The following is a 26,316-nucleotide window of genomic DNA, read 5'->3' on the forward strand; positions in this document are numbered from 1 at the left end:
GGAGGAAGGCTAGTTTGGTGACAAGCTGCCATGCTTATATAAAAATAGCATAATTAATTAAAGAGCAATATTTTGTATTTAATAAATAATATTTTTATTTTTAAAGTATATTCAAACAAAAAAGCTTATCACCCTTCTTTAAATATTAGATAACTCAAAACATCTCTCTTTCGTAGCCTCACAAAAGTGATCAAAACGAAATTAAAATTCAGCAGTGATGCCTCATAAATTAAGAGCTTAAATTGTTATTTCCCTTTCATTCATAAGGTACTTCGAAATTGGCCCAAACACGGGGATAGACCATTGATATGCCGGCCAAGTCAAATGCGTGGGCGCATTTGTAGAAGCCAACTTAGCGGTGGCCGCAACCCAGCGGATGCGCGAACCAAAAGTATCTAAAAGTAACGATGCAACCGAATGGAGAGCAAATGAAATTTACCTAGGGGAGTGGCGTTTGCTATGAGGCATACGACTTTGCGGCTTTTGGAGGGGGCATTTCGTTCATATGTCGGGCAGTAAGACAAACAAATGCCGAACTCTAACGAAGCAAAAGATACGCGCCAAACGACAGGCAAACCACTTGGAGCCAGAGAACAAGATCCCAAAACCCGAGACCCACCACCACTACATGGTCCCAAAAAACTCAGATACACACGTACACGAAAGCGAAACGAGAATTTTTTGGGGACGACGCACAAAATCAAAGAGTATTCCAGCTAGCCGCTTCAGTTGGTGAGCAACTTTCGAGGGAATCGCACGTGGATTTCGTCAACGGACTCGGTTTCGATTTCGTTATTTCGGTTCGGAGGCGTGAGAATATATCCGAATCTGTTTAAATAAGATATTAACATTCCCGGGTCGCCGGCTGCAGTCAGGAATACATATACTCGAAGTCTCCAAGATGCCGGACGAAGTGCCCGCCAAGGGCAGCATATTGGGCAGTAAGTCATAGATATGCAACCATCTGTTTCGCGATTGCACTCGTGGACTGCATCATCCGGTGGTGATGCACCGCTGCAACAAGTGGGTGGGCGAAAGACTTTTTGACAGGGCCAAGAACAATGTTAAAGATACACGTTTGACCTCCAAAAACCGGCGCAAAGGTCGTTCGTGTGCGTGAGTTCCAGAAGTCTTCCTTATTGCGTGTGTATTTGTGTGTGTGGCATATCCTTTGGGTTTTTAGCTTGCTGTGGCTTTTTTTAGATTACCGCCCACGCCACGAGGCACATTTGATTTGTTTTTGGCGTTTTTATGCCCAGGGACTGATGTCCGGGCAAGGTCAATTGGAAGTCATAGATATAAACAATATTGACACACAAATATATAGCCAATTTGTATTTGCACCGAAAGCAAAGGCGACATTCTTGAAATTCGTCTACCTATCCCAACAAAAACTGCGAAAGTTTGCCAAGCTTTGGGGTAAATAATAGTGTTTACTTTAATCAAACGATGCGAACATTTTTTGCGGCATTTGTTTGAGTTTTATGATAACAGCAAGAGGACAACAAGGGGGTATATTTTAAGACTTCTTTTCTTGAAAACAGAAATTGGTTGAATCAGTTTCTTATCTTCACATTATGAATGTTTCAAAGAGATTATTTTTATTTCGTCAAATACTCGTGACATGTTAAATCACTTATTTATTTGAATATTGTACTACAAACGTGATATGAAACACAATTTTTTCATAAGCTTTATTATTCTGAAATATTAGAAATACTTGTAAACAAGCAAAAGTCATTTTCAAAATATCAAACAAGGGTTTTCAAAAAAATAAACACTTTCTACTTTGTATTGCTTAAATAAACCTAAATAAACAGTTGCCATTCGATCTTGTTCAATGGAAAAATTATCCAGGATCTGTAGTTCCTAATTTAGCACTTTATAGATTACCCTAAGCACTTGAGCTTTACCTCCACGCCCACCTAATCAAACAAGCAAATAAGTCTAGGAGAATTTATGAATACTTACAAATTAAAGCAAATAAAGCAATAAAGCAAGTAATAAAGAATTAGGAAGAAAAAAAACAAAGAAGAAGGGATGCTCTTACATAAAACATAATATTACCAAATAGCACAAACGAATATTAATATTAAAATATTATACAATTATTAATTATACACAAAAAAAAAACATGTAAAATGAAGTATTTTTTAATTAATTAATAATTAAATTAAAACGTAATCGAATATTAATATTGAAAATTATACACAAAAAACAGATAAAATGAAGTATTTTTAAATCAAATACACTTTTTTTAAGGAAACAACTTATAACAAACGGCCTTGTCTATAAAGACTTCAAGGTGAGGGTATATTTCAAGACATTGAGAGTTAAATACTCCCGGCATCGATGGAACAATTAGCAGATATAAATAATCGCGTTGCCAGCTCGGGAGGCCCACTTTTGACAGCCATGAAAGTGAAATTGAAAACAAAGACCACAAATTTATGCCCCTCCTTATCGCAACGCGCGCTCCTAATTGCCAGACATGATTGCCCCCTTCCCGATTTCAAAGGGGTTGGATTATAATCGTTCAGGTATCGATGCGCGTGCGGTGGTTCTATACACTGACCCTACCCAACTGCCAGTAATCAGTCGGTAGTTCTATGCAGAACTCGTGGGTCACCAGGTGATTGGGCACCAAGCACCCAAGTGGTGTCATGTCATGCCCCTAAAAATACTCTAGTGGTTATTTTCCTTGGAATGGTCCCCACTGTCTTCGATTGCTTGTCCTTACTCCTCCGCGTTCGGGAAATAGTAGCAAAACAAACCCAGAACTAATTCCTTAATTTGCTTAAATGGTATTGTTTAGCATTCCATATCAATCCTAATTGAAACTCGTCGATCAGCAATTTAATTGGCCAATACAAATATCGCTGGCATTAATCAAATTGACTTGCCTCGCGGCTTTTAATTGCTTATGAAGTACGGCTTTTTCCGGATATGAAAATAGATTGCTAAGTAAAATATCTTAAAAATGTAAAATTCAAATATGAAAATATTTACTTGAACATTTTAAGTAATTCATCAAATTTCGACGATTTTGAATAGATATTTCAAATAAGATCTCTAAGGTCCTTCGTTTTTTTGTGGGTGATAGAACCTTATATACGACCTTTAGTTACAGAAGGTATTTATAATATGAAATAACATGTTTTTTCCTATCTTGGATAAGAGATGACAATATATATAATACAATATAAAGTCATCAAAAACTTATCTTGAACTAAAAAAACTTATTTCAAGGCAGATTCAGTTTGTACCGACTCCATTATCTATATTTAAGATCCTTTTTCCCTTTTCCAGAACTTGTGCCCGCCCGCTATGTGTTGGCTATCCTGGGATCCATCGGCATGGCCATTGTCTACGGACTCAAGGTTAATCTCAGTGTAGCCATGGTGGCTATGCTGAATCACACGGCAATCAAGGCAAACGGCCTTGGTGGTGGACATGGTGCTGACGTAGTGACCCTCTCGAACGACTCCTCCCTGGTGGAGGAGTGCCTCCCGCCGGGAGGTGCGAGCGTTGCCAATTCGACGGCCAAGGTGGAGGAAGGACCCTTCGTGTGGAGCGAGCCCCTGCAGGGAACCCTGTTGAGTTGCTATTTCTGGGGCTATTTAGTCTCACAGATTCCCCTGGCCCACGTGGCCGAGAACTTCTCCGCCAAATGGGTGATGCTCTTCTCGGTGGCCATCAATGTGGTGTGCACACTATTGACTCCGGTGTTCACTGAATTGCATTACGGCGGCTTGATCCTGATGCGAGTCCTCGAGGGCGTCGGTGGCGGAGCCTCTTTTCCGGCCATGCACGTGATGATCGCCGCCTGGGCTCCGCCCACCGAGCGCATGGTCATGTCCACCATCATCTATGTGGGCACGTCAGCGGGCACTGCGCTCTCCATCCTTCTGGCCGGAGTTATCTCCGCCAATATGGGCTGGGAATCGGTGTTCTATGTGATGGGTGGCCTCAGCTGCATCTGGATGGTACTGTGGATCATCTTGGTCCAGGACAATGCCAACAAGCAGCGCTTCATCAGCCCCGAGGAGCGGCAAATGATCAACAGCTCGCTGGGCACCGAGACGAAGTCGAACCATCATCCTTCGGTTCCGTGGACCAAGATCCTTGGCTCCGTTCCCTTCTGGGCCATCCTGATCGCCCACACGTGCAGCAACTTCGGCTGGTACATGTTCCTCATCGAGATCCCCTTCTACATGAAGCAGGTGCTCAAGTTCAACGTGGCCAGCAATGCGGCTCTCAGTGCGCTGCCCTACTTCCCCATGATCATCTTCAGCATTTGCCTCGGAAAGCTCCTGGACAGTCTGCAGGCTAAGGGTGAGTACCATGAATACGAACTATTGTTGGGTTTTTAGATAATTTAAATTTAAACTTGTATTTATGTTACCTTTTGAATTCCAGGTAAAATCAGCACCACCTTTGCCCGCAAGGCGGCCACCTCCATCTGCACCCTGATCCCTGGAGCTTGTCTGCTGGTCCTCTGCTACATTGGATGCCGCCACTACGAGGCTGTGACCGTCATGTCCGTTGGCATTGTTGCCATGGGCTCTATGTTCTCCGGCTTCCTGTCCAATCACATCGACATTGCCCCCAACTTCGCCGGCACCCTGGTGGCGCTGACCAACACGGCGGCCACGTTGCCTGGCATCGTAGTGCCCCTTTTCGTGGGATTCGTCACGAAGGGAAATGTAAGTAAAATGGCATCAGCCTGGTTTCTCCTTTTCAACTGCTTTCCTGAACTTTCCAGCAAAACATTGGAGCCTGGCGCATCATCTTCGGAGTGACCATTGTCCTGTTCGCCATCGAGTTCCTCGTGTTTGTGTTCCTGGGCTCCGGTACCGAGCAGTCGTGGAACAAGTCTGGAGCCCCCAAGGATGTCGAGGTCAAGGACGAGAAGACTCCGTTGAAGGAGCTGCCCCAAAAGCCCTAAGTCCCCAATCTCGCTTTGATTATCCCGCCTAAATTACTCGAAGAATTGCTGCTAATTCAGATAACTTTTGGACGAAGCAAGCTCCGAATGGAATGGTCGACTCTGGACTGTAAATACCAATTAAAAATTATGCACTGTACGCCCGGAATAGAGAGCTCCTAAGAAATTGAATTTCAAACGCTATTAAAGCCCTTGGAAAATACCGAATATGTTAAGATCGTTTTGGAACCCGATTCATAAGCGTTCTCTCTTTGGAGTGTGCACTGTAACCTTTAGATCGCTGTAACCCTTTAGTTAGTAGCCGTACACCATTACGGATAAACACTTCAGCCCGCCTAATGTACTTAACACTCTTGATTTCAAAAGTTGTCTACAAATAAAGCGACGTCTTAGTGGACGCCTTGAGTTTTTCTACAGTTTGGGAGGGGCAGAGAAAATGAATTTCAACTTCAGTTCTGTTGGCAATGTCGGGTGAATGACCGCACTTTCAATGTTTGTTTTTATTTTTAACCCAAACATTATGAGAATTTACAATTCTACAGAATCCGAAGAATTTGATTTGATAAGAACTGAATTTACTGAATTTTAGACATCGAAAGTTCAATGCCTTAAGCCTTGGTGAATTTTAGTAATCTTAATCAACTTAAAATAAATATAAAAATGCTATTGACAAATATATACTGACATATATATATATTAAACATTTAAAAAACAACAATGGATGGTTAAATAAACATTTTAAGTAAAATGACACTCATCTAAAAACTTAAAAAATTCATGTATAATAAGTTCAACTGCAGATTATTTTGGTAAAAGCACATATTTTTTAAGATAAATTATTGTTTAAAATATAGTATTATTTTGTATAGGAGACTTCCCTTATCACTTTTTAAATTCCGATTATCGTAGCCGCCAAAAGCCCAGCCGTACTTCTATCGATATGCCCTAAGAAACATATGATTTCATGTAATCAGTTGCCGGTTCCAACGAAGATTGTACAAAAATGTTGAAGGCACGCAGCGTATTTCTGCTGCCAAGGAGGTGGAAAAGCGGTGCCAAGAAGCGATGGAATGTCCTGCAGAACAAGAAGAACAACTGCGACCGGGCGTTGGACAACTTTGATGACTTCTACGGCAGTGTTTACGGCAGCCGCTGGAAGAACATGCGGGCGGCGCTCCTCACGAGGCACAAGTACATTGCCATGGTCAACAATTTCGGGGACACGGAGCAGACGTGCAGCATGCTGGAGACAGATGGAGCCATCAACATGAAGTCCTTGATTAACCTGGCACAGGATCGCCTGAAGGACAGCGAGGAAACGATGCCGGAGCAGGGGAAATCCCGTCATGAAATCGAGGGAAAACTGGATGCACTGCTGCGAAAACAGCAGGAACGCGAAGTGGCCTCCATTTACCCAAGTCCAGGAGAGGATGGTTCATCCAATCCACTGCCACTAGAACTGAAGTTTGACAACGTACAGGAAAAGCAGCCGGAGGAGGTCCATAATCCCTTCAAACAGAGCTTGACCAAGGCATTGGAGGAGGATGTTAAGCTGGACGAGCATCGTCTGGTGGATCCACAGTTCGGCACTGGCGGACTCTATGAATACATGCCCGCCCACAGCATCAAGGGCATGGAGGATTGGGTGGCCGAGTCGGAGCACTACAAGTACTACCAAACGAGCGCCGATTTTCCGCTCACCATCGAACCGGAGGCTTCGTTTCACTACCCCGAGCACCTCTCACTGTACACCTATGAGATGGGCAACTGCTCCGACTTCAAGGGACCCAAGAAGTGCCTGACCGGCGTCCTCTCGCACTTCATGATGGACGGTGCCTCCACATTGCCGCCTCTTTTCCTGCAGGTGAAGCCGGGAGAGCGGGTGCTCGATGCCTGTGCCTCTCCTGGCGGCAAGTCCCTGCTCCTGCTTCAGACCCTGCACCTGGATCAGCTTGTCTGCAACGACATCCAAGAATCCCGCCTGAACAAGCTGCGCAAAGTGATGCAGGAGTACCTGTTCGACTACAAGGAACGCTGGGCGGGCAAGCGGCTCATCTTCAGCCAGAGCGATGCCCGCTACCTCGACCAGTATGAGCAGTTCGACAAGATCCTGGTGGACGTGCCATGCACCACGGATCGACACGTGCTTAACGAACAGGACAACAACATCTTTAAGCCAACGCGCATCAAGGAGCGACTGCGGATCCCCGAGCTACAGGCAGGCATTCTGGCCAACTGTCTGCGCCTTTTGCGACCAGGCGGAAGCTTGGTTTACTCCACCTGCTCGCTGTCACCAATCCAGAACGATGGCGTAGTCCACATGGCCCTGCAAAAGGTGTTCACCGAGTACGGTATCACGGCAACCATCAAGGATCTGAGTCAGCACACGGCCCTATTCAGCGATGTTTTCAAGTTCGAGCACCCAAAGGGACTTAAGTATGGACAAATGGTGGTGCCCTACTTGCCGGCCAACTTTGGGCCAATGTATTTCAGTAAAATAACCAGAAATGTGTGATTGAGGAGAATTAATAAAGATGAAGCTTTACAAGAAGTAGAGTAGAGAGTATATAACCTAAATAAACTAAACCATTTCAATATTAAAAGTACCTTTATATTTAACATACTGTTCCCTTTGGCCAACAGAATTTCCTACAGCGGAAATTACATTTGTTTGTCGGTCTTCTTTTTCTTTTTAGCTTTAATTGGCAATGGTCCTGGATTCTTGAAAATGGTGCTGCAAAGGAAAAGTAACCATTGTAAAAACGATTCCTGTCACTTAAACTACCCATACTCACTGGCAAGTGGTGCAAATTGGACTGTATTTGCAGAACACTGACAGGCAGACCGAGCAGACATAGCCGATGTCGATGAGCTCACGATGGCAGAAACAGGAGGCACGATAGTCTACCTTGGGCGGTGGCGGCAGAACCAACTTGTGGCGGATCTGGGGCGCTGGCAGGAAGACCCACAAGAGGTACTGGAGCAAGCCATCCAACTGGGTGACCTTCAGGAACTGGCCGGAGGTAATATCACAGCCCTGCTGCAGCAAACTCAGTGTCTTGTCCAGGGCGCAAGTATCGATCACAATGCCTAGCTTCTGGGCGGTAAAGAAGACATTCATGAAGGTCATGTACTGAGAGGCGCACTCATTGCTGCCGGTCAAAACCAGGATGCGGGAGTGCATCTTCACGCCAGGTGCCACATTCCGTTGGAGCTGTGGTGCAGAAGTTTTGAGTAAGTTTGGTATTTAAAAGGTAAGCATCGAGGGTTTCGTTACCCTGGATATGTAGCACAGTGCCATGCACATACTGCCCGCCAGGAGACTCTCGCAAGGAGCACTGAGACGAGGGGCATTCATCAGGATGCTGCCCAGCTGCTGCTTCACCGTCTTCTCCACCAGACTGAAGGCTTCATACTGCCCATCTACTTGGCGCAACTCCACTTGTCTTCTGGGCAGCGGGAAAAGAAAATTTCTGAAAGGAGAGGATGCTTACTGAAGGATCTTGTCTTGTGGGTAACCGACTTACGTGGCATGATGGGAGCAGGACAGCACGGCCAGCTTGTTTTGGGCCTTTTGCATGAGATGCGCATTTCCGAAGGCAATCACCGCCTCCAGGATTTGGGTGAGGTTCTGCGGGTTCTGGCGAACGATGTGCTGCGAGGGATTCGTGTCCAGCACGATGACCAAGAGGTCGATGCATGACTCGGCTGCAATTTGGACCCATTACCAATTGTTTTAAGGTTTCTATTGGGCTTAAAAACGCACCTTCCTTGCTAGCTGCTGCTTGATCCGCTTCCATTTTCGCCGGCAATGTTATCGATAGAGATGAGGAACGGTCGATGTTTTTAGTAGGGTGCCTCAAGCTACTAATTGATTAAAACCATATGATTTTGTTAAGTGTCTTTCCGAAAAACCAATTTCGAATTAAGATATCAATTAAATAAATTATTTACAAATTATTTAATGAATTAAACATATATAACGCTTAATAATAGACCAAATTAAAGTCCCCGCCATGTTCCTCTTCCCAGCGTTCCAGCCGATAGGTGTCACCACCAACGATACCCTGGTTATCGTTATCGCTGCAACCTATCGTCTTATTTGCTGGGCGTTTTACATATTTTTTATTGGGAAATACAACAAAGCCCCTCAAAGGACACTATGCTCGTTCTGGTACTCGGCGACCTGCACATTCCGCACCGGTGCAGCAGCCTGCCGGCCAAGTTCAAGAAGCTGCTGGTGCCGGGCCGCATTCACCACATCCTGGCCACCGGAAACATCTGCACCAAAGAGTCCTACGACTACCTGAAGTCCCTGGCCAACGATGTGCACATAGTGCGCGGCGACTTCGACGAGAACCTCACGTATCCGGAGCAGAAGGTGGTCACGGTGGGCCAGTTCCGGATCGGTCTGTGCCACGGCCACCAGGTGGTTCCCCGGGGAGATCCCGAGGCGCTGGCCCTCATCCAGCGACAACTGGACGTGGACATCCTGATCACGGGGCACACGTACAAGTTCGAGGCCTACGAGCACGGGAACAAGTTCTACATCAATCCGGGCTCGGCGACGGGTGCCTTTAACCCACTGGACACCAATGTGGTGCCGTCGTTCGTGCTGATGGACATACAGAGCACCTCGGTGGTCACCTACGTCTACCAACTGATTGGCGACGAGGTCAAGGTGGAGCGCATCGAGTACAAGAAGATCTAGGGTCCTAGTATTAGCCACCAGCCATTCCCAACCACACCCTGACCCCCTGAGCTTGGCTTAAATAAAGAAATTGTAAATGTACGTAGCAATAAATCAAGTTCTCATTTTTTATCTGATAAAAGGTGCTGACATTTTATTTAAATAGAAAATAAAATTATGATCGAATGAATACGATGTTTTAGATTTTGTAGAATCACCAAAACCTTCCATTAACACCCAACGTCCCATTCAAACCACCATCTTTTGGAACAACTCCCACATTTATCTGATAAAAAATGTTTAAATTTTATTTAAATAGAATATAAAAAAGAGTTACTTCTGATGATCGAGTAAAGAGTCTGCTTAAAAAGTTCGAATTTCGTGCTCAGTTTCATTACACACTCTCGACATAAATACATTGGGTTCGTTTTGTGTGGCCATCGCTTTTCCATCGAAATAAATTATATAAATACTTTATCCACTAGCCAGGATAGCAAAGTTTGGCAACATCATCATTACGAAAAGTTTGATCTAAAAATCTCTGAATTACGAAAACTTTGCGCTTAATATTAAATACAAATATGATTGCTGACTGGCTAATGCTTGCTGCTGATGATAGTTGGAAAAGCAACGGATTGGATCCCTCGGTGGAGAGTCGCATTAGCCAAGGCTGTCCACGCAAACAGTCTTGAGGGTCTTGCCGGCAATCGTGGTCTTATACTGCTCCGGTAAAGCCAACTCGGTCTGAAATAATCATTGAAAATTACAAAGGGAAACCGAAAAAAAGGCATAACAACTCACATAATCACCACTGGCGTCGGGCAAGAGGATGTTCATCTCGGAGGACTTGGAGTTCACAATCTCCACGCCCAGCGAGTCCTTGGACAGATACATCTGGCATCCGTCGGTCTTGTCGATGGAAACCGTTGGCACCGAGCCGAGCACCTGCATCTGCACGCTCTGGCAGTTGACAAACTCCACGGAGGCCACCACGGAGTCGAACAGCAGGGAGCACTTCTTGCACGAGTCGAACACGATGTTGTTCACCTTGCCCTTGACGGTCAGCGTGGAGCCCTCGCAGCGGAACACGTACACCACGTTGTTCATCTCGGCGTTCTCCACCACCAGTCCAGTGTTGTTCTTCTGGTACTCGATGATCCACTTCTTGCCATCGCGCTCGAAAACGGGCGGCTTGGCAGAAGCAGGCGCTGGAGCAGCAACGGCTTTGCTGCCGCCCGATTGGGCAGGCGACTTAAACGGAGCAGGTCCAGTACGCAGAGAGGGGTTCTTGTGGGTCTGCATGTCCCCAGTGACCTTCTTCAAGCCTGTTGGTTGTAGGATTCAACATGTATTAGAGGAGTTCTATGGAAAGATCCAGTTTACTGCTTACCCTTGGTGATGTCGGCACCCTGGTTGATCTGGGCGAACAAGGCGCTGCGATCATCGCCAGCGCTGTCCAGCTTGAGGGCACTGAGATCGAGCATCGGTGGTGGTGGGGGCAGACCACCAGGTGGCGGCGGTGGTGGGGCACCGCCGGCGGGGGCAGCTCCCTTGCCCGACCACACCAGTCCCGTGGTGTGGTACTGCCGGATGTAGGCCTGCAGCTCGGTCAGGGTCTGCACCCAGGCGCGGGCCCACTCCACATGCGTGACATCCTTCTCCTTCCACTCCTTGAGCACTCGGTTCGTGTAGAACTGGCCAGCGTCATTCATCTCCTTGACATAGGGACCCGGAGTCTTCTCCACGCACACCCAGCCCAAAGCGGGAATGCTCTCGCTAATGGCCGACAGGTGGTTGAACAGGGCCGAGGAGCGGTGCTTCTCGCGGAAGTCCTGGATGGCGCTGATCTGCGTCGAGGTCGGTTTCAGGAGCTCCGCCTGCTTGGGCTGCGCCGGCTGGGCAATCTGGGTGGCCAGCGTCACGTACTGCAGTTGGAAGCTGTTGGGGGAATTTAACGATATCATTAGTTTAAATTCCGCATAGATGACTCAGCTGCCGGCTGACTCACCCAAAGGCGCTCTTTACGAGCTCCGCATGCTGGGCAACGTCGCCGCCAATTTTGGCGGAGAGCGATAGATATTGGCTCAGCGGACCCGCCACTATGTCCTCGAAACCGGCGACACTCATGTTGCTGCTGGGCGGCGAAGGAGGTGGTGGTGGTGTCTCTACTTTTTCGGCAACTGGAAGAGTTTCTGCGACTTCTTCTTCGGCTGGCGGGGGCGGAAGTGTGGGCGTGGGCAGTTCAATCGGCTGGGGCGCCGTTAGAGTCCGTTCCAATCGGTCGACGAGGGTCTCCAGTCGCTCGCAAATGCTCTCCAAGTGCTCAACAGCGGCCGTGGGCTTGGCTTCCGGCTCGTTATCTGAACCAGAATAGCGCGTAGAGAGAATGGAGAATTAGAAGTGCTTGTTTGGCAATTATTTCTTATTATTTAAATAACATTCAGTTGACAAAAGAAAGTTGAACATTCGAGTGAGGTGATGTTTTTTTAGCGTGATGGACCCCCATAAGTCGTGCACTCACAACATCTGAAAAAAGGAGAGTAAAACCAAAACTCCCTGATAAGTGGATGATGACTGGTGCACTTAACACTTATTAATGCAAAAAAGAGCTAATCCCAACGAGTGAAAGTGATAAACCACATGCAAAAACGTCACAAGAATCAAGGAAAAACACAAGAGAGAAAAGTCTAATTTGAACCATGAACAAAGTTACTTGACTTGGTCGATTCAGGGGCCTTAAAGAAGACATGCGAGTCCCTAAACCCGCACATCTTCCTTAAAGCAAACATAGGGAATGCAAGCCAAGTATGCTAATGCTCTGAGATACAAAAGAACAAAAGAGTCGGACTCTATCGAAGCTGGCATACCCCGCACGGCCACGCTGTGCTCCACAGCCGCGTGAGCAGCCCGCAGGAGCTCCGTGTAGAGGCGCTGGCGCTTCAGCTCCAGCTCGTCGCGTCCCACCGGCGTGACCGGTGGCTCGATGCAGCCCCTGGACATGGAACGAGGTCAGAGGAGGCGATATTCAAACAATGCTTTAGGTGGCAGGATGCGAAATGGGTCAACCTGTTCTGGTTTCATCAAAAACTAGCTCTCGGTATGTAGTTAGCCCAAGTCTTGTGAAACCAGAACAGGATGTCGGTTAGGGCTTCATACATCTCATTCAGTCGCTCGTCCTCGAACCAGGAGGGCAGTCCGTGGGCAAAGAACAGGGTCTCCGAGACGACATCCCCCTCGAGGTAGGGCGCACACATGCTCTCCCGTTTCGGCGGGGGCAGTGAGTCGGAGAACACCTCGTCGTCGTCCAGCAGGGAACTTTGATTCTGGTTGGCCAGCAGGAGCAGGGGCAGTGGGTCCGGTTCAATGATCTCCGCGCGGTTGCTGATGTTCACCTTCTTCTTGATTGACTGATGTGTGGAATTGTGTCTGGACAGGCAGCTCTTGGTGGGCGGTGGCTGGGGAGGCGGCGTGGTCGGAGTAACTGAGGCGGCCACCACCACTTCATCCGCCTCCTCCGCATCGCCGCTGGTCATCGAAGCTGGCGGTGCCGTGGATGTGGACGAGTGCGTGGAGCGGGCCAATGCCTCCGTCTCCTTGGGAGCTGCAACTGGTGCTGGTGCCGGTGGAGTTGGAGTTGCAGTTGCAGTTGGTGGTGATTTATTATTAGCCGCTTCAGCCTGAGTTGGTTGGGCTGTGGAAGTGTGGCTTAAGATTACTCTACATGAAGCTTAAATTACAGAGACGACCATCAAGGAAAGCGCCGATACTTAGGTTGATTATTTTACTTTGGTCTTTGCCTACTTCGCTTCCTGCTTTCATTATATTCACTTATCGCATTTAAAAAGCAACATTTACCTCAGCCATGATGTCATGGTCAGTGATTGATTAAGTAGTTAGTTTTTCAATGCTAATCTTGAATCGAAATGTATTGCGAGTGGTTATAAGCCTAACATCTTTTAAAGATATACCAATAAATTATTTCAAGACTGAAATATTTGTTTTATATACAAGGCTTATGCATCCTAATATTTTTTCTGATTTTTCTGAAATATATGGAAGGCAATCGCTTGGAGAACACCTCAACCTTCATTAAAAATTCTATATTTGCCACCAAAAATATACTATGATCGATGTGCACGATTCTAGTGTCTATAGCATGCATTGTCATTAGTTATTCCTCATAAATCAACTGCGAACCGTCGCTTTCCTTGATATTCTTCAAGTATAAAATGCACAGAAATGAACCCAAGAGAAAGCACAGTGAAGACAACTCAAAAGTGAACTGAAAAAGGGCTCGCAAGGCCGCTTGAAGTACATGGCTTAAAGGAAAAGAGAGTTGTAAGTAGTGGTCAGCTGCAGTTGCAATGCAGTGGGTCTGGGAGCCGGACGGATACGGGTCTTCGTTCCGGAGAGCAAACAAAAGCCGACACAGCTGTTGAGCTTGAAAGCCGGAGAGCTGATGGGGTGGTGTACATATACTTAGGGTTGCGTCAGTACCAGTGTTTGCCCGGGCGCCTTCATCTGCTGGATTATCCGCTTCGATGGCCTGCTTCTCCGGTTTCTGGGGCTCCTCCAGCTGAATCTCCGCCAGCTTTCCGTTCAGTTGCGTCTCCGCCTTTTCGGTGGCCTGCAGCTCATCCTCCGGCTCGTTCCTTTTCTCCTTTTCCCGCTTGCCCGCCTTGGGATTCGATCGGCAGCAGGAGAACATTTTGCAGGCGGTTTTCTAGGGCTTTTCCGGTATTCAACACTTTAAATACGAATCAAGTACATTATGTAATTTCCGTTTCTGGTTTTTGGGATTCCCTGCGTTGCTTAAGCGGCGGTCACAACACTGGCATCAGCTTCACATCACATCATCACATCAAAGCCATACAAATTAAGTTGGGGCTTTCGAAGGCTGCGGCCACTCCTTGCTCATTTAGGTATATGTATATCGTAGCACATCCTTCGCCCGAATCTATTGGCACATTAAAATGAAGGCTCCGCGAAACGATTTGGAGTCCGGACCGCCAACTGGGTCAAGTGACTGCCGACCAAACACGGGACTGAATGACACACAAATGCGATTCCACACGGAGAACACTGAACAGAGAACACACCCTAAACGAGGCGCACGCCCACGCACTCGGATTTCGATTGGGGTTTGGTCTTTCGATTTCGAAAAGGACTCTGCACACTGCCGACTTATAACCCCACTGTTAACCGCCTTTTTTGGCCTGTAACGCGCTGCTTTTGACCATTTGGGGCCAGCCAACCGACTGACAATGAAAATGTGTTTCATTAATAACCGCTTTTGGCCTGGCATTCAGGATTTTGTGCAAGCTTCGATGATATCTTGCACATTTTGCAGCAGAGAAAGCTTCAGTTCGAGCTGGAAAATGGGAAAACTCTCCGAGAGAGTTGCGCAGACAGTGCATTGATTTGTGTTTTACCCTCGCAGCGGGCTATTCGCTTGATAAAGCCGGAAAACTTAACCGATCCCAAGGTTTTATTGTCGCTATAAAGCGGAAGAGGGGGTAACTGGATCTTATCTATAGGGTTTTTTCGGTGGGAAAGTTTTAGGAACTATTTATTTGAAAAATTTCCATAGTAATATTAAAATATAAAAATGTGACCATGTTATATTCCACTGAACCTAAATTGATTTTTAAATATTTCTTTAAATGAAGCAAAGATGGTCTTTTACAGGATAGTTTAAGAATATGTGATCAACGATTAAAATGGAACCATTATAAAGGAATTTATTTGGTTTGGAATATGTTATGAGAACCTCAAAAGTTTTTTCAAAATTTAAAGGGTTTTCTATATACAACAAAATAAATATAATTAATACGTTATAATGTTGGGGGGTTCATATAATGATGATGTATAAAATATATTTAAAATCAAAGATTGAAGTAATCTTTTATGCACATATATGTAAAAATACAAGGTTTCCAAACAACATTTATAAATATATTCCTTAGTATACATATTGAAGGAAAGAACCAATGATGATCTATAAAATTGAACCAAAATCTTGGGGTGTACGCAAACTTCCCTGATGAGTGTATAACAACTTCGAGTTTTTAGGCAACATATTTCCCGCTTATTGCGTGTTTTTGTTTTGGCCTTAGTGAAATGAGTTTGTTGCACTGGAGAGTTGTTTTTCCAGACTTTAAGTAGCTTAAAACAACAAATGGCTGGCAATTAGAGTGGGAAATGCATCAGCAGTGTCTTAAGATGGAGGAGGGGCTGTGCCGAGTAAACCGAGATTCAACTTTCGCCCGGCGATACTAGTTCTCCCTGTGGTTGTTGTTGCTTTGCGGCAGATGCGTTTGTTGCGTGCAAAAACTCGGAAAAAAGGGGAAGACTCTAGGAAAAACTAGAAATCAAGAAGATTAAATGTCTGCAGCTGAGTTACCGTTATCCAAGCCGCCTTTGCATGTATGTGTGTGTGGGCAAAAGAGCTCGGGTTACAAGTGTTAGTGAGCGGGGAAAGAGGGAAAAACTCCTCGCCTTATAAGGCTAGGTGTTACCTTTTCCACCTGAATGGAAATCGAACATAGCTCCCCGTAATCTCGCCCTCTGCTTTCAATCGCATTTCGCTGATAAAGCATTTTGGCCATCTTTTTGAGTCATCCCCGCACACAAACACCAACAAAGGGGTTCGTTCTTGCGTAAACTCTATATGTGTGGTTTATGTATTTGTGTGTGAGTCAGCAATAACAAAAACAAAAATGGCCACAACAGCTGAGTAGTTATAAAAAAAAGTTCAGCTCTTATCGGGGGTTAACCATCGCCCAGGCACCTGCTAAGGGTTAATTTGCATACACTGGCTGGCAATTAATTTTAGGCTTATACGCATGGAATCGGATATGAAATCATCGTTAAAAATACACCATGTAGATTTAATTTTACAAAACAAAACGAATAACACAAAAATAGCCATCGCACAGCTGTCTCTTGTCTTTTTGGCTCTCATTTTAGTTGCCGTCGTTGTTGTTGTACATGTACAAACACCCACGGCCTGCAGGCGCACACACACACGCAAGCGAACACCACCCACCCCGCCCCTTAACCCTTATCCTCGAAATTCGGCAGACAGCCTCAGCCGGCGAATTGGCGAAAGGATGGCGCAGAAAACAAAGCCCCGCTTGGAAAAACGCAGTGCTACAGAGAAAGCAAGTAGCTGGTGGCACTCACCTGGGTGTTTGCTAATTAGTTGGCAGGGATTCGCAGTTGTTACTTCGATAGAACCGACGAGAAGACGAGTCACAGAACCGGCAAAGGCGAAAATAATAGCGAAACAAACTTGGCGTGGCTTTTGGTGTGACCAGGTGCGTGGGGTGGAAAAAGGCACACCGCTTAACCCTTGTGTAGCTCAGTAGTATTTTTAGTATTTTTTGTTATTGTTACTTCAATTATTTGTTTCTAAAATGTTTTAATAAATATCAAAACCACAAAAAATTGTGAGCAGATGAAGATATACATTTTAATTTAAGCACTTATTTTTTCATTTTGCTGTAATAGTTTTATTATTTGGGAAATTGTTTGTTACAAATAAATAATACACAGTGAAATTAATGGTTTTAAGTTTAACAATATTTTTAGCGCATAATTTTACTAGTTACTAATTCTCTGATATACTTTTAAAACCATAAGCATAGTTTGCCTTGTTGGTTTAAATATTCTAAAAACAACAATAACCGAAAGTCATTTTTAAATGGTTATATTTAGTTTTAAAACATTTTAAAAATATTCAATATAATCACGGTTCAAATCACAGCCTTAGAAATTTGGTATTTTCTACCCCCCTGCCAACGGTCACTCTCAAGAACACGTATTTCAATTATTCTGAGAGAGCGCATCGGTTAAAACTTGGAATCGCTTGGATAACACGATGAGCCCGCGACCCAAGTGACTGAGCAGGTAGCCAAGTGACCCTGGATAACCGTGGGTAGACCGCCGGCTCCCCTGGAAACGCCTAATCCCAGTTTCGCCGCCCACTTTTGCAGGTTATGTTCGCTTGTGTACACTGCGACGGGGAACCGAAGAAGCAACAGGAGCGGATTCCAAGCCGAATAGATTGCCCGCCGGACGAAAAACCGCCCCCAGACTCACCAACATGATCGAGGTGCTGTGCCTGCTGCTGGGCAAGATCCTGCTGCTCCTGGTCGGCGGCTACGAGCTGGTTTGGCGGCTGCGAGAGCGCCTGAATGCACTGGTGGTCAGGTGGTCATATGACCTTTGGCGCAGCGCAGCGGCACGTGAGCTGCACGAGCGGCGCGTGCTCGCCGACTGCCGCTCCCAGTTGACCAAGACGCCGCAGCATCTGGTGCTGGTCATCTCGCCCATGGACGCCGGCGTGGATGCGGTGCTCGTGAGGAAGATCTTTGACTTTGCCCTGGACGTGGGCATCAAGCATGTCAGCTTGTATGACAGGCGCTCAAAAGACAAGGGCTACGTGGAGCTGGCCGAGGTCTGCAGGTCAACCAGCGAGGAACAGGGCAGCTGCTTTAAGTGGCCACCTGTTCCGAGTGCCAGCAAAGCGGAGAGTCAGCACAAGAACGGACAAAAAACAAATGGTTATGTGAACGGGGCCAACGGCTCACAGTCCCCTCAAGTGCAGGTGAGTGGCGGGAACTGATAAGCGGGATTAGAGTAATGAACTCAGTGAACATAGGTCGAAATACCTTTGCAAACTAAAAACCTTCTTGATAGTCAAAAGGTTCGATTTTTCAGTTAATAATGAAGAAAGTTTACTTGTTACATATATTTACATAAGATAGTTAATCAACAAGCACTTTGTTAGGGTATATCAGCACAGCCGATTCCCGGAACTAATGGTTCTCTTATCAATTTCTGATTGAGTTTCTGGTTTCCCCCGTCTTGCAGCTCTATCAAATCAGCGCCTCCGACGGCCATGCCCTAATCGCCGACGTCTGCCGGGAGTTGTACGAGGGCAGGGAGACGCCAGCGGTGCAAAATCTGCTCCAGCAAAAGCGCGAAGCGCTCACCGAGCAGATCAGCGGCATGCTGAACAAGCGACTGGGTTTCGAGGCCCCGGAACCCGACTTGGGCATCATCTTCGCCCGGCAGACGTGCACATACGGCCTGCTGCCGTGGCATGTGCGCTTCACCGAGTTCCACACGCACCCCAGCGGACGCCACTTCGACGTGGAGACGTTTGCCAACATCCTGTGCAAGTACTCGCGTTGCGAACAACGATGGGGCACGTAAAAAAACCCGTCACGCACCCCCTATATTAACTAGTTACCTTAACATTATGTAAATTATCGCCAGGAATTCCTTTTAGATCGTAAGAATAAACCACGAAAGTGTATTGTTCATAGTGAAGTGTATTCTCGGGGCAGGGTGTTGCGTTTAAGATCAAGTTGCAAGTTGCGCTTAAGTCAATGGCACTGCAATACTACTAGGTTAATATAAGCTTGAAATATTTTAAGTTTCTTTGGATATCTCTATATATCTGGATGTTTTGCCAAGCTTTGACTTCAAGCGCAACTGGATGATTATATGTAAGTGGGCCGACTTAGACGCTATGGTTAGGAGTATTGTATTTTGTTAATTCCTGGGCAAGTCCCTGGCTTCCTTCTACTCCCTTTCAGGCTCAGCATGGCGCTTGGACAGGAGATTGACATCGGTGAGGTACTTGTTCTTGTCGATGTTGTGGGGACCCGGGCCCGTGGGCATCCGCTCGTGCAGCACATGGAAGGAGTTGCGCAGATCCTCGAGCGATTCGGCCAGGCCCTTCTTGATGTTGGCGAACTCGCTGGACATCAGTGCCAGCTTGCCCAGCAGGAAGTTGAGGTTCTCGTCCATGTCGATCATGTGCTTCTTGGTCTCCTGCACCTTGCTGCCCAGCCCCATCATCGTGGCCAGGGTGCTGTTGATGTAGCCATCGGATGCGGACTGGATCACTCCGAGCATCTCCCTGCTCTGGCCGATCTCGCTGGCCATGATCTCGATGCGGTGCCACACCTGGTTCAGCTCGGTCTCCAGCAGTGCGCTGATGTTCTTGTTCGCCTCCTGCTGGGTGCTCACCACCGTTCCGTCCAGCGAGGCGAAGCGCTCCTTCAGCAGCTCGCTCAACTTGGCCACCTCCTCCTCCAACAGTTTGCCCACCCGCTGCACCACATTGAGTGTGCCAAAGTCCACCTTGCGCTGTGTGTCCAGAACCACCTGCGAGTTGGTCATCATGATGTTGTTGAACTTGCTCAGGGCCTCCAGCCCCTCGTTCAGCTTGGCGTTGCTCTCGTTCGTCGAGGCGAAGTACTTGTTGAGGATGCCCACGTCCGTGGAGAGCTGGCGCACGTCCGCCTGGATATTGACCTCCGTCTGCTGCAGTCGCTCCGTGGTCTCCGTTGCGGCTACGTGATGGAAGATAAATAAATATGGTGTAAAATAGTTTTGGAAATTAAAATAATAAACCCACCTGATTTCTGAACTGCCGCCGACTCGCTCTTAAGTTGTGCCAGGGCATTCAAAGTGTCGTTATTCAGTTCCTGGATGTAGGCCCGATCGTTCTCGTTGAGGCCAACTGGAGCAGCCGGCCGTTGAACAGTTTCACTCAACTCCGTGACCTTCCCGCCCAGCGAATTCAGTCGCTCCAGGAGTTGGGCCTCGAACTCATTGTTCTTTGGCGGAGCTGCCGTGGTGACAGTGGCGGAGTGCTCCTGCAACTTGGCCTCGATCTGGGACAGCAACTCCGCTCCCTTGGGCAGACTTTCGAAATTCTTCTGCGATTGGTCGGCTGCCTTCTGGTTGCTTGCCTTCAGATCTTGGATCTCCTCCAGCAGCTTTGCGTTGAAGCGCCTTTGCTCCTCCAGGAACTCTTTGGGAATGGCGGGCGCGGCAGGTGGAGCAATCAGGTTGGCAGTAACCGGTGGTCTCTTGAAGCACTCGTCGTTCTCCCTCATCCACTTGAACATGTGATCCGTGGCCTGGTTAAAGCGATCCGACTGCGCGTTGTACTTCTCCTCTTGCTAGAGATTAGATAGTCAAAAATATGCAATATAATGTCGAATATATATTGATTTTCAAACAAAAGTATATTAAAAAATTCTAAAAATTCAATTCTTGAAAGAAAATAAAAGAACACTTCCATCTTAATTTCAAGAACGTTTCTTCTTGAATAAGGGAGAATGTAAGGGAGATGTATTTGAAATTAATGATTTTTTGTTAGAAAAACAACCTTGAGAACACTTTCGTCTTGATTTTAAGAACGTTTCATTCTTTCTTTTTAAGTGATAACAATTTTTTGATGTATTTTTATGTTTTCGGGAAAACTTTTATCTGTTTTTCAAGAACGTTTCTTCTTGGATAAGAGACAGAATGTGTTCTCAAACTGATATTTTTTGTTAGAAAAACCCCATTGAGAACTTTTTTGTCTAGATTTTAAGAACTCTTCTTCTTAAAAAAGTGAGATGAATTTTAGTAAATAGATTTTTTTCAAAACTGATTTCTGCTCAGAAATAGGAATACGTGTTCTCAACTTTTTTTTTGATTTATTTAGTAAATAAAAAGTACCAGTATACCATTACCCCTGACTTACCGTAATCAGCATGGTCTCTATTTGGCTGACCCTCTCATCCAGACGCCCGAAAATCCCATTAATGGGCTCCAGGCTCTTCTGGCCCTTCTGCAGGGATTGCAGGGCCTTCTTCAGCAGCTCGCCCAAGGCGCGCTCCCTATGCTCGTGACGCTCCAGCTTGTTGTCCAGCTGGTTGTAGGAGTAGATCAGCGACTGGATGGTTCCACGCAGCTCCTCGTTGCTGCAAAGAGGCGGGGGATGAGGAGATTGCTTAAAATTAGCCTCGCTCTGGGCCATTAATCATCTGAGTGGGGGTGGAGATGCAGTCTGGATGGGAATGGGCATGGGACCACCGCCATCATGAGCGTCTATAAATATTGAGGGGCGCAATAGCGATCGAGGACGGGCCTGATGGCCGGGATCTCAGGGTCAGGAACCCTATTCCTCTGTTCCGAAAGCTGCTTGTGTGAAATGCATTGATGCTGATGGATAGAGCATAGATGCACAGAGGGGGAAAACATAAAACATATGCTTCTATGCCCAGTCACCCTCCGAAAACCCGCCCATTTGCATGAAGTGTGCAGTAAAAACACTCCCCCTGTCCCATCCAGAGTTCGAAAATAAACAAACAAATAGGCGGAACGCCAACATCTTGGCCTCCCTTTGAAGGCATTAGTCATTAGTGGAGTGGAGTGGCCGGGCATGGGATGCATCCATCTCCATGCGAGATGGCCCCAGGCGCCGACAACTTCTTTTAGTTTGAAGTCTTGCACATTTCGCTAAAAACTCCTCCACAGTGGAGGGTATTCTAAGTTATGGGATGGCATACGGAACCAGAACCACTCCGAAGGCAAGTGCGAACGAATGTGTGACATGTGTCGGAGCCATAAAAAGATAGAGGGCCAGACACTCTAGTTCCTTTGAATCCGGATTGGGGCGGGGACTCCCAAAGATTGAGCATCCAATTACCGCCCCTTGTGCGAGATATGATCGCGGAGTTATTGCTTCTGAGAGCATCGCTTTCAAGTGCATTCAAAGTGAACTATTGAAGTTGGGAAACCCTAATGGCTTACAAGTCACAGGGAAATTGGGAAATTAATTGGGAAAAGCGGTAATTAAAAGAATAATCTTATGGGGGAACTATTCAAAAACAGAAGAGTGAGTATTATCATCTGATAATTTGTATTGATATTATTATAAGTAAGTTTCCATATATAAAAATCCATTACCAATTGTAAATTATCCTAAACTTTGATATATGCTTAATAAACTTTATAGTATATATAATAAAGTCTATGGGGTTCCCAGTCCTACGTGGTAAGGTCTATGGATAGGATTGGGTATCTTAGGATACTAAATAAACTACATATATGGACTCTTATAATATAATGTATATACTCTCCCAAGGACTTTATCCTATATAAGCCTGTATATTTTAATTCCCATCTTTTGCCTATCTCTAGGATATCTTGTCCCAAAGGAATTTAGGGGTGAAAAATAGTTTCCGGGGGGAGTTATCTTCCCTACTCTCCAAACTTAAGTAGATAGATGCAGATTACTTACGTGACTGGGCCCGCTGCAATGGTGTGCCACTGCCCGAGCGCAATTAGAGCTAGGAACGCCAATTGCAGTGTCCGACTTCTTGCACCCATGGTTCGTATAGAGTGCGTTTCGATCGGATCCAATCTTTAATTAGGATGCTGGTGTGCAAATCCACTGCGTGACCTGTGGAAAATCGAAATGGTCATTGAAAGCAATTGCAATGGCGACGTTTCCTCTGGCCTAACTGCAGATCGGAAAGTGTTTATCGCAAATAACTATGGTATAAACAAATATAGGCAAGTTTATGTGCCATATTTATGGGGGCGCAAACAAATAATAAAGAAATGCCACTGATTTGCAGCTGAAACAAGTGCAAACAAAGCGAATTGGTTCCTTGTCCGCTCCGTGCGGATAGACCTCGCTAAATATATATGCAGTATACAGAGCGATATTGTTCTTGCCGCGATAAACAAATGACGCAAAAATATCCACTGGTCAACTGCATGTGCCAGTTTTCCTTCGGAAGGGAGAGGAAGTGATGCATTGCGGAAATTGGGTCAGAAATAAGCGAGTGAAATGTACGAGTGCGAAAATAAAAACGCCACCGTTAATGAGTAAGAAATCGAAAAAGCCTCCAGATAGGCAAATCTTGATAAGGATGCGGTTAAAGGTTGACTAATAATGATATATTCCCCATCAGAAGCTCGTGTTTTATTTGCTAATTAAATAATATTTGTGTTGTTCGATTAGGTAAGGCAATAAAGTACTCACTTGGCTGCGAATTTCAATAACTTAAGGTCACAAGAATACTTTCAAGTCTGGCACACACTTGGATCACTTGGGCCTCAAATCGGGGCACTTCAACTGGACGTCCTCACAGCTCGAGTGGAGAACGAGGAATGATGCTGGTTGGGCCGCCTGTTCCGGAGTAGATGTGGATCGGATCCGTATTCCTCCCCGACAGCAGAGAGAGCTGCTCTCCGCTTTCTCTGGCCGCTGGAGACTGTCGCACTGCATATGTTTTTAGTAATTAAAATCAAAAGATGATGAGTTCCCGCCTAGAGTCAAGTCGGCCTGCCGACGAATCAAAATTCAATCTATTCTAATACAAAACCATTTAGCGCAATGCAAACAAATGACATGGGTGACGAACTCTAGATGGTTTTGCGGCAAAATCTAAGGCAGTTAAAATTCCAAATTTATTGATTGAGATGAGATGCCTAACAGTTCAATTATAATTGGTTTCCGCTGGCTCCAGTTCCTAGAATTTCGAATACAAATTAATAAAACAAAGCAGTTAATATTTTTGTTTACTTGTGGGACCTGAAACAATGGGAAATTTAAATTACATGAATAACTAAAAATTTACCTAAGAAATAAATTATGATATTTACAAAAATAACAATTTTTAATAGACTATTATAGGCAAATTAAAAATATTTAAATATTTGAATTTCTGTTTTGGCGCCAATTTATGGAGAACTGCCATTCACCTGGAATCACTCACAAAGACCGTTGTGAACAGCATTTCAGCTGGAGCGGATGAAGAAGATGCATAAATAACAAGTAGTGCCGGAAATATAAATAAACCATTTATTAACAATAACTTTATAACAAAAAGCAGCGATATGCCCACCCTAATTGCACTGGATGCATCGCTATCGATGCTTCGTCCTGTCCCAGGACGCAATGAGCACACCTACCAATCGCTGGCCATCAAGGGCATTCAGCATTTGCTCGACAACCTGACGACGGCCGGAAAACTGGAGCACCTTGGCCTGCTCTCCTACTCCACGACCGCGGAACTGAAGGTGGACTTCACACGCGACTACGACCAGATCCGGCAGGCAGTCAAGAAAGTGGAGCCGGTGGACAAGGCCTGTCTGATGAGCATGCTCAAGGCGGTGGTGTCCATTATGTCGCCGTGGGGCAACCAAAACATCTTGCAGGTGGTCGTCTTCACGGACTGCGGTCTTGGCTTCGGCAACACCTCGATCATAAGCTTCCTGGAAGCCTACGCCGACAAGGAGACGGAGCCCGAGTTCAACTTTCTGAAAACCCTGGCCAATTACAACCTGAACTTTATCTGTTTGGGTCTGCATGGCGATCATTATTTCACTAGGGGATTGGCTGTGTACCAACAGCTACTGGACAAGGTCTCCCTAAAGGGTGAGACTGAGAATTTACACAAATTACAAGTCACTAATGATCTGTTTTCTTCTTCAGGCCAGCTGTTCATGACGAAACCAACTAAGCCCACCGAAGCCGTCGAGGGAAATCCCAATCCCAACCCCAATCCCAGCCACAAAAGCGAACTGGGCCGCACTACGGTCTTCGAACTAATCGAACGGCTGTGTGAGTCCTGCTACAAGTCATCGGAGGTGACCCTAAAGTGCGGCAGCTACTTCCGCATGGACGCGCCTGTTCTGCTCTGGCCACCCACGGCACCTTATGAGCAAAAATCTTCAGTCTTTGGCCGAGAGCCCACCACACGCCACATAGATCAACGCATTGAGGTGTGCGGGTTTCTAGCCCTGTCGGACATTGGTTCGCCGGCTACTCTTAGCCGTCATTGGGTGCTGCCGAAGGTGGAACGGGAAAAGACTGGCGGCAGCAGAAGATCTGGAAGCTTGCCGCCTGCAGCCAAGCCTCCAAAACTTAACCTAGATGTCAGTAATCCCAACTATGAGCTGGAGAAGCTGGAAAGCGATATACGTGACTTCTACGCCAAGGACCCCAAGGAGACCGAGGAGAGTGGCGACGATGATGTGACCATTGTCCTAAAGCCTGGTCCTCAGACAGAGCAGCAAAAGGAAAACCTTTGCGTCCTGCTTCACGGAGCTCTCAAAATGGAGAACATGGCCGCTTTGGTAAAAGTGGGCGACAAGTGGTATGGATTCATATATGCATTCACCGATAGCAAGAAGAAATCCAATCTGATGTTGAACATTCTGCCGCCCGGGACAAATGTTATACCCTGGATTGGAGATCTGGAACTGCTGGGATTCCCCGAGGACTTGGCCCCTGGAGAGACGGCCAGCTTTCCAGTGCGGGCCGACAGGAGATCCTATTCCCAGAGCAGTGTGGTATGGATACGACAGGCCAGCCTGCAGTCCGATGTCCAGAAGGTTTTGCGGCATGCCAAGAAGATGCCCGATAAGACGCAGCATTTCTACAAAGAACTGAATCGGATTCGACGAGCTGCCTTGGCCCTCGGATTCGTGGAGCTGCTGGAGGCCTTGGCCATGCTGCTGGAGAAGGAGTGCGCCCATCTCAGCCTGAACGGAGCCAGCAACGAGTGCACCCTGCAGCTGCAACACGCGGCCACCGAATTGCGCAAGACCTCGAATAGAGATATTAAGTCCACGATTATACCACTCCAGAAAGTGGGGGCTTCCGAAGCGGGCAGCACAGCTGCCACGGCTCCCGCCCCCGCGTACATGTATTAGGAAATATATTATGACTTTTATGTAAACAATGCTGGCTTCTTTGGTTTTAGGATAATCAATTTCGTGGGAATACTTTTACTTTCAATTGTTTATCTCAAATAGTTTTGAAAACTTTAAAACATCTATTTTTGAAAATTAGCGGTATCTTTATATA

The 26,316-nt window shown here is 46.3% G+C and overlaps 8 protein-coding genes across 10 annotated transcripts; 5 read left to right on the top strand and 3 right to left on the bottom strand.

The window, feature by feature from the left end:
- The first annotated feature begins 738 nt into the window (after positions 1–738).
- On the top strand, positions 739–5,345 carry LOC108027926 (sialin). Its single transcript, XM_017099550.3, has 4 exons — positions 739–941; positions 3,310–4,335; positions 4,420–4,706; positions 4,766–5,345. Exons 1-4 carry the CDS (start codon positions 902–904, stop codon positions 4,946–4,948), a joined length of 1,536 nt encoding a protein of 511 aa, XP_016955039.1. The 5' UTR covers positions 739–901; the 3' UTR covers positions 4,949–5,345.
- A 417-nt stretch (positions 5,346–5,762) lies between these two features.
- Positions 5,763–7,551, top strand: LOC108027912 (5-methylcytosine rRNA methyltransferase NSUN4). Its single transcript, XM_017099533.3, has one exon. It carries the CDS (start codon positions 5,952–5,954, stop codon positions 7,461–7,463), a length of 1,512 nt encoding a protein of 503 aa, XP_016955022.1. The 5' UTR covers positions 5,763–5,951; the 3' UTR covers positions 7,464–7,551.
- LOC108027913 (general transcription factor IIH subunit 3) lies at positions 7,402–8,781 on the bottom strand. Its single transcript, XM_017099534.3, has 5 exons — positions 8,715–8,781; positions 8,476–8,656; positions 8,226–8,421; positions 7,744–8,162; positions 7,402–7,682 (listed from the first exon to the last, which is right to left on the bottom strand). Exons 1-5 carry the CDS (start codon positions 8,746–8,748, stop codon positions 7,610–7,612), a joined length of 903 nt encoding a protein of 300 aa, XP_016955023.1. The 5' UTR covers positions 8,749–8,781; the 3' UTR covers positions 7,402–7,609.
- A 247-nt stretch (positions 8,782–9,028) lies between these two features.
- Positions 9,029–9,828, top strand: LOC108027787 (vacuolar protein sorting-associated protein 29). The gene has a single exon (XM_017099355.3). The coding sequence runs from the start codon at positions 9,111–9,113 to the stop codon at positions 9,657–9,659; it is 549 nt and encodes a 182-aa protein (XP_016954844.1). The 5' UTR covers positions 9,029–9,110; the 3' UTR covers positions 9,660–9,828.
- A 91-nt stretch (positions 9,829–9,919) lies between these two features.
- LOC108027783 (adenylyl cyclase-associated protein 1) lies at positions 9,920–16,981 on the bottom strand. Of its 2 annotated transcripts, XM_017099348.3 has the most exons (7): positions 14,136–14,439; positions 12,795–13,329; positions 12,506–12,630; positions 11,647–11,998; positions 11,029–11,576; positions 10,440–10,963; positions 9,920–10,382 (listed from the first exon to the last, which is right to left on the bottom strand). In XM_017099348.3, exons 1-7 carry the CDS (start codon positions 14,344–14,346, stop codon positions 10,299–10,301), a joined length of 2,379 nt encoding a protein of 792 aa, XP_016954837.1. In that variant the 5' UTR covers positions 14,347–14,439; the 3' UTR covers positions 9,920–10,298. The 2 variants fall into 2 exon arrangements, with proteins under 2 accessions (XP_016954837.1, XP_050741658.1); XM_050885701.1 differs by lacking the exons at positions 12,506–12,630; positions 12,795–13,329; positions 14,136–14,439 and adding an exon at positions 16,824–16,981.
- Positions 16,982–17,409: 428 nt separating this feature from the next.
- Positions 17,410–18,972, top strand: LOC108027786 (dehydrodolichyl diphosphate synthase complex subunit NUS1). Of its 2 annotated transcripts, none has more exons than XM_017099354.3 (3): positions 17,410–17,573; positions 17,636–18,249; positions 18,516–18,972. In XM_017099354.3, exons 2-3 carry the CDS (start codon positions 17,746–17,748, stop codon positions 18,858–18,860), a joined length of 849 nt encoding a protein of 282 aa, XP_016954843.1. In that variant the 5' UTR covers positions 17,410–17,573; positions 17,636–17,745; the 3' UTR covers positions 18,861–18,972. The 2 variants fall into 2 exon arrangements, with proteins under 2 accessions (XP_016954843.1, XP_016954842.1); XM_017099353.3 differs by having other exon boundaries at positions 17,417–17,549.
- LOC108027785 (uncharacterized) lies at positions 18,962–23,651 on the bottom strand. The gene is made up of 5 exons (XM_017099351.3): positions 23,485–23,651; positions 22,735–22,896; positions 21,193–21,412; positions 20,074–20,623; positions 18,962–20,008 (listed from the first exon to the last, which is right to left on the bottom strand). The coding sequence occupies exons 2-5, from the start codon at positions 22,821–22,823 to the stop codon at positions 19,233–19,235; spliced, it is 1,635 nt and encodes a 544-aa protein (XP_016954840.1). The 5' UTR covers positions 22,824–22,896; positions 23,485–23,651; the 3' UTR covers positions 18,962–19,232.
- A 579-nt stretch (positions 23,652–24,230) lies between these two features.
- Positions 24,231–26,191, top strand: LOC108027938 (integrator complex subunit 14). The gene is made up of 2 exons (XM_017099567.2): positions 24,231–24,882; positions 24,940–26,191. Exons 1-2 carry the CDS (start codon positions 24,342–24,344, stop codon positions 26,160–26,162), a joined length of 1,764 nt encoding a protein of 587 aa, XP_016955056.1. The 5' UTR covers positions 24,231–24,341; the 3' UTR covers positions 26,163–26,191.
- Positions 26,192–26,316: the final 125 nt, after the last annotated feature.

The sequence above is a fragment of the Drosophila biarmipes genome, chromosome 2L, assembly GCF_025231255.1.
Source record: "Drosophila biarmipes strain raj3 chromosome 2L, RU_DBia_V1.1, whole genome shotgun sequence".
In the NCBI taxonomy this organism is placed as follows: domain Eukaryota; kingdom Metazoa; phylum Arthropoda; class Insecta; order Diptera; family Drosophilidae; genus Drosophila; species Drosophila biarmipes.